Source organism: Hirundo rustica, chromosome 5 (assembly GCF_015227805.2).
Source record: "Hirundo rustica isolate bHirRus1 chromosome 5, bHirRus1.pri.v3, whole genome shotgun sequence".
Lineage (NCBI taxonomy): Eukaryota > Metazoa > Chordata > Aves > Passeriformes > Hirundinidae > Hirundo > Hirundo rustica.
Genome location: NC_053454.1, coordinates 67,830,599 through 67,843,633, shown reverse-complemented (window position 1 = coordinate 67,843,633; position 13,035 = coordinate 67,830,599). Strand labels below are relative to the sequence as shown.

The 13,035-nt window shown below is 44.2% G+C and overlaps 1 protein-coding gene across 10 annotated transcripts in view; it reads right to left on the bottom strand.

The window, feature by feature from the left end:
* Positions 1 to 2,083: 2,083 nt before the first annotated feature.
* Positions 2,084 to 13,035, bottom strand: part of JADE1 (jade family PHD finger 1) — a 111,886-nt gene continuing 100,934 nt past the window's right edge. For all 10 annotated transcript variants that reach the window (XM_058420661.1, XM_040064628.2, XM_040064625.2 and 7 more), the window contains exons 6-11: positions 12,093 to 12,304; positions 11,264 to 11,431; positions 10,591 to 10,707; positions 7,810 to 8,340; positions 6,112 to 6,229; positions 2,084 to 5,610 (exon numbers count right to left, since the gene is read on the bottom strand). In XM_058420661.1, coding sequence (XP_058276644.1) covers positions 4,709 to 5,610; positions 6,112 to 6,229; positions 7,810 to 8,340; positions 10,591 to 10,707; positions 11,264 to 11,431; positions 12,093 to 12,304 — 2,048 coding nt within the window. In that variant the 3' untranslated portion in view covers positions 2,084 to 4,708. The remainder of the gene's footprint in view (positions 5,611 to 6,111; positions 6,230 to 7,809; positions 8,341 to 10,590; positions 10,708 to 11,263; positions 11,432 to 12,092; positions 12,305 to 13,035) is intronic.

The window sequence follows — 13,035 nt, the reverse complement described above, 5'->3', positions numbered from 1 at the left end:
TGGATCTTCACCATATTTGCATTTTAGAGGATGGAGCTAGGCTGATCCCCCTATGGAAGCAAGACTTTGTGCTGCCTCCTGAAATCTCTGCTCTTCAGGCAGAGCCTGCAAGATGGATACACCTTCAGAAACAATTCCTGCCTGCTGCAGGGAAAGCCACTAGTTCCTACAGTGGTTGCTTTTTCTTTCTGATAGATGCCCGTATCCACTGCAATCTCTTAATCTCAGTTTTGGTTAAAGGATGTCGAAGATTCTCCAGAACAGCACAGATACATTTTTCAGAAGCTCTAAGTGTCTGTTTGGGTGAGATTTTCATCAGTCAGCAGTGTGATACAGAGGCAGGCAAGTACCAGGCACCTTGTTTCAATTTGCATAATGCACAGCTGAGATGATGACAGGCCACCTGGAAAATTTTGTGTGAGCTATTAATCCCCTTCACTCCTCAAAGGCAGGCTCTGGCTGTGAACTGAAACCTGGCTGGAAGGGGCAGGCAGTTCTCAGTGTTTGTGTATTTGTTCCTGGAGACACAGAAGGGCACCTGCACGCTTCCCTGTTAATTATGGGTATATGCATTTCACCTTGGGGTGCTGCTCCTATGTGGCAGCTGTTTGCCAGAACAGGAACTGCAGGGATGACACAAGCACCTCACGCTGAAGGGAAGGGGCAGGAGAGCAATTCCAGCAGATGACACAGGAAAGGAAAAGGTTTCCATGCTGGTCTGCTTCATGGCACCACCAACAGGAACGTGGTCGCATGGAGCTCATCATACACCCACGCACCAGCTCCTTTCATTTCCCTGGGCTGTCCAGAGGAGCCTGCTCCCATGTTGCTCCCAAAGTGGGAGATCTGTTTTCTTTCAAGATGGATTGCTCAGTGTGTCCTTTCACAGCCTTACCTTGCCTTTTCTTGCTTGGCACTAAGTCCATTCTGTATTTCTGCATCTGGAGTTTAAAGGAATCCTCATCTCCTGGAAATCCTGCTATAGAAGCAAATCTTATCCCAGTGCTGCTTGACTCCAGCCAGTTCAGAACTTTCAGCCTAATTATCCCAAAGATCCACGGGTTCAAGCCTTGTGTTCCTTTTCCAGTTGTCCTCGTGTGACTTTATGATGCTTGTATCCCAAATCGTCTGTTTGTGCTGTATATTGAGTTCTGTGCCTTTAAGACTGGTTCTAAGAGCAAGGAGAAGCGCGGAGTTTGTTTTGAGAAAACTGCCTGACTCCTACACATTCTTCTCCAGATGGGGTGTTTGGCGGAGGCTTGGAGAGACTGCAGGACAGAGATTTTTTTTTTTCTTTTTTTTTTTTTTTTTTTTTTTTTTTTTTTTTTTAGTTAGTTAGTTTCAGCTAGCTAGGGCAGAGAAGTTCCCTGGTTTGTTTTTTTTTCCTTTTTCTTGGAACTGTTTAAACCTGCTCTGGACTGAAAACCCAGGGGAGCACTGGGGGCTGCACCTGCGGCCCACCGGGGCCTGGACCTCGGCATTTTCCAGCAGTGCCGGAGGGACTGGGACTGAGGAGAGACTGAGAGAGAGAGCCGAGCTACACCCACGGCAGGAACTTCCTCAATTTGCCATCTCACTTCAGAAGGAGAGGTTTTATTGTTTCATTATTCATTCTTTATACTTGTATGCACTTTGTTTGTTAAGTAAAATAGTTTTTTCCACTTTTCTCCAAAGAAGTTTTTTTACCAGACCGGCTGGAGGAAGGGGCCATTTGGGTTTGCTTCCTGGAGGGATCCTATTCAGGGTTTTCTCCCAAATTTGTCCCTAAACCAGGACACCAGTGGAACACGGACGGAGATCATGGACTTTGCAAGGATATCCTCTGTCTACAAATATAAATGTTTAGAGGTAAGCAGCATCTCTCTGAGGATGCCAAGGAGAAAACTACAGTGTGCTGTTGATGGGATGGGCGCAGCTGTCAGTAACAAGCAGTCCTAAAAAAACCCTTAAAAATTTACAAAATCTTGCAGCTGCAGTGTGCACAGTGATACCTGTACTAGTCCATGAAAGCTGCTCAGATCATTGCAGTGAAGTGTTTTTGTAAGACCCCAAATACAAATACGGGAAGGTCTAAACCACTGCTGGCATGAATACTGCAAAAATGTACAGCATTTATTCACATACAGACAAAAGGCACAATTCTACAGAATATTTTAACAAAAAATACAGCTGTTTCAACTAGGTCTTTAAAAATAGTTCAGAAAAGGGAGAAAATAAATACAGAATTGGGCCATGTAATATAAAATAGTCATCTCTACATATACTTTTTTTTATTTCTGTTTCTCTTCATGCACCTTGTTTTTAATTAATTTCAGCTGAATGGACACCAATGCTAGGCACATAGTGAAAAATCTGTACACCTTTTACAAATGTCATCACAATTGTCTCAAACTTCTGAAATTGAGATTAGTACACATGAACCCTTCATTTAGATCTGTGTGAGTTTATAACCTAACAAATGGCATTCCAGGCATCTCTACAGACGTTCAGCTAGCCTACAGTTTGACAGAACACACGGATCATAGCAAAGATCTCTTGGTCAGTCAGCACAAGGAAAGGTCATGCTTGGAAACAGAAATCCAGCAAATCCCAGTAAAACACAGGGGTGGGTTTGTCACTGCAGTACCTACAACAGCTCCTGCTGAGGGCTAAGCACAGGGACAAAACAAACCTACAGAGCTGGTCATAACGCAGCCTTTTTGGTTTGGGTCAGCTCCACTGGAAACCTCCCAAAGCTTTCTGCCCTCAGTGCCAGGGGACAGAGCAGCTAAGGCATTCACTCTGCACAATGTTAGTGTTCATAATAGTGCAAATTAACAAGGTCTCTCTGTCCAAGGAGTGTGAGGTTAAAGGTTTCCTCGGAATCCAAATTTAGGGTATTCCATCTATGGCTTGACAATTCCTGTGCGGTCATGAGCTTCTTTCTTACAGAAAATACCAGTGCCTGTCTGGAGAATGTTGAATAGAACTTAGTGGCTTTTACCTTTTGTCTGTCTGCTGTTTACACTTTGAACACATCCCAAGAGTGACTGTATAAACTCAGTCACCAGTGCCCTGCCTTTCACCTCTGTAAGTCATGTAATTACTCTGACTTCTTGGGATGAGCAACAGGATTTTGAAAGTGTATTATTATCATGTTTACATAAAATTCTCCTTCCTCAAAAGGTTAAGACTTCCAAGTTTTAAAACCAGGTGAAATATTTCATTGATAATGTTAACTTGCATATCAAGATAGAGTGCTAAGCCTTTTTTATTTTCTGATTGAATCCTCAGCCCTAAGGCAGAGGAATTCTGTGTTGCCAGTGTTCCCTTCCTCAGGAGGCAAGGGTAAGACATTCCAAGATGAGTGGATCCCATAACAGCAGACTGGAAGTGGGAAAGGGGAGGAGAAGGAGGCTCTTTATGCCTGTCTCTCTGCAAACACGTTGCTGCTAGAACTTTTTCACCAGTACATACCTCTCTTACATCTATGAAAAATTCCAAAATGTACAGGCTCCTAACACTCCACTGCCATGTATGTGCTATACAGTACAGAACAGTATCCTCAGAACCTGGTCATATTATTGCTCACAGCTTACTCATTATTGCCACTTGGAATTATTATTAAAAAAGTACACAATCAGAATATGAGTTCCCTTTTCCATCAAATCTAGTCCATAATAGAACCAAATAGTTTTTTCTTTGCTTGATTGTAAAGAGCTAATCACAATGTATTGCCTTTGTGTTTTATCCTATTTAAAAATATATATTTGTGTCCATTTAAAGCAACCTTTTAGTGTCATAAGCCTGACTTCCCCACCACATATCATTAGTGCATCTGTGGTGGCCTTTGGGAAATCCTCCTGCCTAGGGCCATGGAAAACTTCTATCTGGCATTGTCATCACACTCCTGAAGGCAGGTGCCTGACTATGGGTGACAAGTTATTCCATGGAGTGCTAGAACCCCCAGACCTGCCCCTTGCTCATAACTGAGCCATTTGGGAACATCCTTTGTGTCAGTCCCCAGTCTTTCAAGCCCTGCCCTGTCCCTTCCTCCTCTCCCAGTGCAATGTCCTGGCTGTGCCTGGTCATCATCTACATATAAACTCTGGAGGGCAGGGAGGGGTTTGAGCTGCCACCTGTGCTCAAACTGAACACAACAGAAAAGAAAGAGCTGCCCCTGCCCAGGGACAGGGAGCTTTTGTAATGGGATTTACCTGTGCAGTGCAGCATGGTCTAACAACCATCTTCCATTCAATACACACGCATTAAATAAAGAGCTTGTGCTTTTCCAGAAGTCAGGGTTAAGGGAGTAAAATTTTCAGTGCCTTTTAGCTAGAAGGATGAACGCAGCCTAATTCCTCCTGCCCACCCCAGCCCCTTTTAAAAGATTCTTTTGAGTTGTGTGCACCCCAACTCCTATTTGAGTAGCGATGTCACTTTTCTGCTTACTCAGGAAAGTAGCAAATAAGGGAGACTCAGACCTCTCACAGAAATGGGGAGGGTGACAGGGTGTCGATGGGGCAGGGGAAGAAAAAAGAAACAAAAAAACCCAAAGAGCTTAAAACAGCTTTAAGTGCATGTAAACATATTCATACAACTCAGAAAAAAATGGACTTTCAGTTTGTCAGTCTGTAGCTCTGTCTAAGAACGCTCCTCTCTCATGCCACTGAGTAAGGTGGAGTTGGCTCGTTGGCAGTGGCTCTACCAACCCCATCCCTGTGTCCAGTCAGGTTGCCAGGATGCTTCTCCGAATAATATCCGTCCTCCTGCCAATGCTGCTGTTGGGATTGAGCCTCTGCTGCCTGCACTTCTCTTCAGCCGCTTCTGTCTCTGAGTCGCTCATTTCAACGTCGGGCACGTACCCATCATTCTCACTGTCAGGCTTTAACTTGTTTTTTGTCCGCTCCTTCGCTGGAACTCTGCCCACGCCCAGGTAGGGGTAGCCGGAGTTCTGGTGACAGGCCGCCTCCAGGCTCTCCCCCTGCTGCTGCCTCTCCCCCTTCTTTGGAATTCGGAATCCGCCCCAGTTTTTCCCTGGGCTCGTGGGCGTGGTAGGCACTTTAACTACTGTCTGACTGGAGTTTACTTTGACAAGACCCCCGTTACATTTAGGCACTATATCCCTCCGAGTGCCAGGCGCTGACCTACCACCGGAGTGGTTCACAGCCCTTCTGTTTTCCAGTTGCCTCTGAGAGAGTTCTGTGGGTCTCAGCAATTTGTGGTTGTGTTTAGAAGTCTTTTCCTTCAGTTCTGCCTTCGCCACCTCGCACTGCAGGCGGTTGTCTCTTCTCTTCCTGTGCTCTGGGATAACGACACCATTCTTCTGCTGCTCCGATACAATCCGCGTCTCAGCAAAGGTCTTGTCAAAATTTAAAAAGCTGCCCGGAGCTCCGCCCTCTTCCCTCGGGCTGGGCTGCCTCAGCAGGGATTTGCTGTCATTCCCAGACCTGCCTCTTACCCTGTCTCTCTTATGCGGTTTTTTCAAGGAGCGGGCCAGAGATGTGCCCATCTGCTTCCTGAAGAATGCAGAATGCCACTTCAGGTCCTCGATCTTGGGGGCGTTGGGGCCCAGAGATGGGCTGTTGAACAGCACCGTATTTTCCATGGAGGAGAATGAGGAAGGCACACCTGCATGGAAGCAAACTAAGTTCAAGTCAAGCAATTCCATAGCTGTGTAAATACCGGTTTGCAATGTACGTTTTAACTCTGCTCCTCATGCCTGAAGTGTTCACATCAGAAATAGGTATTTGGCTGCCTGTCCTGCACTTTTAGGTCACAACTCTCTGGCTATGTCATGGTTTCACAACATCCTGCTGGTGTGGTTCTATTTTCTTGTACCTGCACCTAATTATACTCGTAGCAAACACAAGTCCTAGCTCTACTCTGTCCACTAAGACAAAGAGACTCCTCAGAGAGGCAAAAAGCAACCAGCAAGTGGATTTCACAGATTCCATCTAAAATACGGTTTATTAGTTACTCAAGAGTTAAAGGACAATCTGGCCACTGCAGTAATTTTGAAGATATTCATCTTTTTGAGGAATGAAATGGGTACAAATGTTTGTCCTTCAAAGCCTATAAGCAAACCCTATCCCTGTGGTCTAACAAGAGGAAGGGAACAGCGAGACATACCTGAAACTCTTTCTTGTTCCAGCTGCTTTGCGTAGCTGTTAAATATCTGTTCCTGAACTTTGCAAACAGATCTCTTGATTTTTTCTCTCCGTGTCACCATGTAAGTGAGGTTACGCACCTGGAAGACAGCAAGGGGATGGGTTTTACAGGAATTGTATTCCCAGGATATTGCTCTATCTGTGCTTTGAATTAATTCAGCTGCAGCACTATACACCAATTAAGTTAGTAGTGTATTTAAATTTAACCACCTTCAACACAATTCTTAGAGAACAGTCTATTTAACTGACAAGTTAGCTGTTGAATTGATGGGAAATTTAACTGACAGGTTATTCCATCAGATTTGGAGAACCACAGCACAGAAGTAACTTCTACAAACACCTGAGTCTCACACACACACGAAATCTAGGGAGATGTTGGAAATCCTTGAATGTACTCCGTATTAAATACTTCCCAAATGAGGGAATCACTGAGAAGGTACAGGTGGATGATTCCAAGGCTCTTCTCTCTGTACAGCGTGGTGTCCTGTGAATTACAATCTTGTGGCCTGATCTGGAGAAATGTAACAAGTGTGTCTGTTTTTGCAAAGGTCCCTTTTTTAAATCCAAATTGTCTTGAATATACAATCAGTGGGAACAGAGAAGTAAAACGTTAAAAATATTACACGATTAAAAATCATGTATGCTGTTTTGATATCACATTTAGAAATGGAAAGGATACACGCAGAATAATTTAAGATCTAGGAACCAATTATGAACTCTAATTATTTAGCTGATCAAAGAGAAGATGACCAGAAAGCTTGAGCACGTGAAGCAGGAACAAAAGATCCCAGGTAATAGCTAGGATCTGGGCCATCTGAACAGCTACAGAAGGGCCATGGGCTGGAGTTGAAACTAGGAGAAAAATCAAAAGAAAAACTACAACAACTCATTATAAGAGTAATTAGGCATCAGGATCCTTTACAAAGGATGCAGTACATCCATGAGAACTTGCTGTCCTTATTTAAAGATAAGACAGCATTATGAAAGAAAGGCTCTGGTGCACCTACAGGTTACTGAGGTAGGACCTCCTGAGCCAGCTGTCGTCCACGGTTTACGTGAGCCACATGCTGTAGGGACATGAAAAACTAATTTCAGTGTTCTTCCTGGCTCTAAGAGCTTTTACATTAACCCAAAAAGTAAGGAATTCAGTATCAGATGTACTTCTTGAAACACCAAACTGATCCTACTGAATCAAACATTCAAAACCTAAATGAATGAAACATCATTACCTCCCAAACCCACGCACACAGAGTCCAGGGAAACATCCTCCTACTCTGGTATGCCAATGAAGAACAGACCTGCTACAAATCAAGCAAAGTTTCATCATCCTTTTCACCAGATGCAAGGAGCATGGAAAGCCCTTAAAGGCTGAACAAGGTTCAGCTAGGGGCTGGGGTACAGTCTTCAGCCATCGGAGTTAATCAGTAAAAATGCACAAACAAAAACATGCCAGTCCAGTTGCAGGTGACTGAACGCTACACGCCAAGTCCTGCTGGCCCTGTGACTGACCTCTGTGTGCAAATGGCAATTGCTGTGCTCCAGAGAAATTTACTGTTAATGGTCCTGCCTGACAGCACAGCTCTGAGCTGAGCTGCAGCTCGGGGGGAGTCGTTTGGGAACTAAGCTAACTGCAGCCAGCACAGGCAGTGCCAGGGCTTACCCGCTCTAGGTCCTGCCGCAGGTGTGTGAAGAGCTGCAGCCTCCTGAACAGAACATCCTGCTCCCGTTTAGCCAGATTGTCCTCTTCATCCTTCTTTGGGGTAATCAAAGGCTTATTGAAATTGGATTTCCTCTTCAGTTTCCAGTACTGGTAAAGGAATTCCACCGGCTCCTCAGGCAGTCGCAGCACTCTGGCCACTTCCAAAGACTCGACAAACGTGTAGAACTCATCCTCCAGCTGCTGGAGCTTTTGTTTGCGGAGGCTGACCCTATGGGCCTCCTCCTGGTTCTGATCCATGCTGTGGAAAGGGTCCATGTGGGCAGGAAGAGAGGTGTCCTGAATCCCATTCCTGTTCTCCTGACCTGGGCTTTCACTCAAAGTCTCAGTATTCGCTTTCTTGGTGGAGCTATGTTTGGGACAGTATGACTTGAACTTCACCTCATCGTTCTCTGCCAAGATGGTCTTCATCTCCAAGCCGTGGTCAAATGCGCAGGTGACATGAAAGGCTGTTCTGCAGTTTTTCACTGAACACTAGAGAAAATAAATTACAATTAACCAAATAAATACAAAATTAGGAACGCACACTGCCTAAAAATATTGGAGAAGTCGGGGCTGCTTTGGAAGAAGAACTCTGTCACCGAGCTCTGCTTCTAAGCTGCACGTACTTCCTCGCTCTCTTTAATCAGGGTTATGACTTGCCTGCTTTCAGGCCAGGCAAGGATCAAGTGGCCCAGAGGGACAGAAGTGTTTAACCACCCCTCCAGCCCCACCACGCTGCTCCATACACAAAAGGCCACAAGAGGAACACTCCTAACTGACACCAGAGTCACTTGTGTACAGCACCGTTACCTAAAGTGTTCCCCTTTGGACTGTGCCAGCACAAAGGGAGGAAAAAAAACATTGTGGTGGCTCCGGGCCAGTCTGAGACTTTTTAATTAAATCTTCTCCAGCACCTGGACCCATGCTATCCAAAAGGCCTCAACCAAAGGGAAATTTTCCCCCGTTATCCCAATTTTATAATGTCAAATATTAAATCACTGCCAACCATTACTTCACTTAGTACAGCCCTCACTTCACCTTGGAGGGGAGGAGAACAGGAAATTCAAATATTGTCATTTTTCTTCCTATGCAGTGAACCCAGCCATCATAGAGTGATGGGCACTAGTTCAGCTGATTTAGCACTTCATTTCCATTATAGCTAATTTCCTTTTGCAAAATGCCTCCAGCCACCAGCTAAAAGATTTAAATACATATAAATACGTATATATACACAAATACACATACGTATGTGTTTGGACTCACTCACACCTCTAGTGAATAGGATTTAAAGTGGAAATGAGTATTGGTGCTCCTAGCTAGGAAACAGAACTATGCTTAACCCAAGCCACCGACCCTGAAAGAGCAACACAGTGCATGGGGATGTTTACACAGTGCTTTGTAAAGAAGCCAAATCTCTCTCTCCTCTAGGTTTTCCTGCTCAGGTTGACTCAGCAGCCAGATGGCTTATAAAGGTATAGCAGGGTTTAAACTGCACAGGTTTCAAATGAGCAGTCTTTAATAAAAGCAACATATAAAAGGAATTTAAAAACACCAAAGCATCTTTTGCCCTTTCCTCTTCCACTAACAAACAGGCCAGGAGCATCCCAACCAGAACACTGGGCAGTACAGCGAAGTGCTGTAGCCATAATTAGCTCCTACTGCAGCTCATGTTTTATTGGGAGAAGCGAGGAAAGCCTGTCTCACCGGGAGGAAATCTGCTGAACCTGGGGGAATACGTAGTCTTGTTTTTCTCAGCTTATTGCAGCTGCTCCCTGACCAGCCTGACACACACTTCCAGCTGCCATTTTTCCTAATTGTTGTGCACATATCAGAAGGTGGCCTGGAGAACAGACAAAAACAGCTTCAGCTACATAACAGCAGCCAAGAGGGAGGGGATGGCTCTGCAAGAAGGGATCATGGTTGCAATTTTATATGCTGTGGACAGATTTATTTTCTCTAGTTAACACTTACTATTTCAGACCTTCCTCACATGGAAGTGGATTGTGATAGGTTTCACTGGAACTACTGCTGCATTGCTGGTTTACAGCTCTTCCTGGCAGCCTCAATCAAATAACTTGGGCCAGAGGAGAAAGGGGAAATGGCTATAAACTAATTTCAAAGTAGTGTAGGACTTGAGCAATTTTTGTGTCTTAATGCTGGTCTGACCACCGTGGATCCTGCAACACCAGGCTAGCCCCAGAAGAAAGAGCTCTACTTCAGCCTCCTTATGAGACTGCAGTATCATCCCTCTCTGTCTCAGGGAGCTTCCTGAGGAATGTTTTGCTGCTGGAAGTTCTCTGAGAATGAGGAGCACCACCACAATGCTAAGCTATATGTTACTGTCTTTTTCTACACAAGCACAACACTGCCCCAAATGGGTCACCTCTCTTTACACTCCCTCATCATTTATTCTCAAGTAAAAGAGATCAAAGTCTTGTCTGCTGTCCCAGTGTCTCCTCTTTCAAAAATCTGAGGTTCAGTAGTATGTTTTCTCAGTCTTTCTAGACTTTATTTTTTTTCTTAAAAGGATTATTTAACATTTCTGAGCAATTTTCCACTGTAAAGGATCTACAGGTGCCTTACAGCTAATAATCTAATATAAATAGGTACATGAAACAACACTGCCCAGTCTAAAATGCTCTGGTGCAGATCACTCATCAATAGTAACAACCAATAACACGTTTTCCTATCTACTAAAAACCGACAAAAGAAAACACATAGCTATTTGTGTGGTTAAATTACCTGTATAGAAGCTCCGACTTTTTCATTACAAAGGCTGCACACCAGTGCCCACCTGCTGCTGGGAATGTGGGAAACTTTTGTGATGGGCTCCATTTTTTCGGGGCTTCCGATGCTCACCTAAGAGAAAAATTGTCAAAAAACTTGAGTGACTATGACACTGTTAACTGAAAAGAGAAACAATTTTATTAAAGAAGTCAAATTCCTTGAGTGTATACACAACTTAGTGTGTCCCAAAATCCTCAGCTTATATAAGGATCTACAATTATTTAAAAAAAAAAAAAAAATCAGTTTCTCACTTTGTGAACAAACAAACCAGTTTGAAGGTAAAGCTCACCAATTTAAGATTATCATACAGGATGAACACTTTGACTCTAAGAACCCACAAGATTTCTGTCAGATTCAAACTTTCCTGATTCACCTTTAATGTTCTGTTTACAAAGTGAAATGGTATCTGGTGTCCTTGTTAAATAAGCTTTGCCAGCAGCAAAGGCCTCATTTTCCAAGGCCTAATTCTGATTGACAAAGGCAATTTAATTAATTTCTTTATAAGTGAAGCATCATCCCTGCCAGACTTTCTACCTAACCAAGAAGCTTTTACATTTCACTCCTAAGTTGAACAAATGCTTTAAGGAGGATTTTTTTCCTCTCCCAGCATCCCAGGACCAGCACCCACCTCTGGAATCCAGAGAGCGCAGCTGACGTGCACCCACTTGGTGCCGCTCCGGGTGGGCTTCATGGCGCCGCCCTTCTTGGGGCACAGGAGGCACTTGGGCTGGACGCCCAGCGCGCAGGTTCGGCACAGCCAGCTGCCCTCGGGCACCTTCAGGATCCCGTAGCACGCCTGCATCCCCACAGGCAGTGGGGCAAGGAGAACAAAGTAAACACCGCGCTGCTTCTTGGCTGATTACACACAGCCTCTCCCAACTCGCCAAGTTATTTTAACTCGGAGGGAAAAGTGCAGGACAACACGTTTTTCAGAAGACTGCATCTTTACACAGCCCTCTATCCCAATTACTATCAGTTTTAATGCACTTAAGTTGCAGGTTTGATGTGATCAGAGAAACCCCAGAGGTCTGAAAACACCGACTTTATGCTGTGTATCTTGTGGGATAGTCACTTGTAGCTGTCACAGGCCTAGTCCTTTACCATTAGTACAAAAGCAGTAAAGCAACATAACACATGGCAGAAAATGTGTTTCCTGCTCACCAGGCAAGTTTTTCCAAACAATGAAGGATAACAGAAACTTGCTAAAGCTGGGAAGGAAGGATAGGCTGATGGGAAAGCACCTGCCAGAGGAAGCAGCATCCATGGAAACAAATAGGCTAAAATTGTATCTCTTATGTTAAGAAAACTTCTGAACTGCCACAGAAAGGTGACACACAGTAGCGCTTCCTTAGCACAGCTCAGCAGGCTCTCTGTTAAATTACCTGGAATAAACCCCACCTGTGCCCCTACTGATTACCCTTTTGGAAAAGTTTGTGGTGCCACCCGACCCCCTATACCTGGTGCACACAGATATTGCATTTGTCACAGAACACCATTTCATTGCCGTCCTCTCCATCTGGAGACTGACAGACGTCACAGACAACATCCTCATCATATTCAATTCCCAGCCCTTCCTCTGTCTCGATGGCATGGTTCATGTTATCATTGCAGCGCTGCTCAAACTCTTCCATCACCCTTTCCATGGTGTACTCATCCAGCTCCAGCATCCCTGCAAAACAGGAGTTGTTCACAGAGTTAGAGAGCGATAACCATCACCACAAACTGCTCCACCTTCTTTCTTAAAAGCTGAGCAGGCACAGCCAATCCTCCCACAGACACATTTCATTCCTAGACAATCATGCCTGTGCCAGCATAAACCAGGGAAACTGTAAAAAAGCAGCAACGTTGTCTAATAACTGTATTAAACTAACAAAAGTGGAGTGTCCAAATCTTTCAAATTCTAAGGAAACTTTCCAAGACTGATTCTGGCTTCCTGATCTTGTTCTCATTTTTCCTTCTGGGACAGCACCATCTATGGCTTTTGCTGCAATTTTGCCACCGGATATTGACTCTTTGACGAAAAAATTTGAAAGTATTTTGAGACAGAAGTGATGGAGCAGGGGGAGAAAATCAGTGACAAAATCTGCGATACTTGGAGTGAATCTGCAGTTTCTAAAAACAGTTGTTGGTTTATCACAAGCTCCAGCCCAATGGGATGCAATCCTATCTGAGGTCTCCGTCAGACCCAGCTGCAACAATCAATTGTTTTGTTTTAAGAAGTGAAAAACATAGCCGTAATAAATGCAACATCAAAGCTGGGAACAATAACTAAATGCAATATCTAATCTGAAATTTGCTCTTTTCCAACAGCATCCATCCATCAGAAAATTATTCATGACACACAGCTACAGACCCATTATGTTGTGGTATTTTACAATTCAGATTTGTTTTGAAATAGAA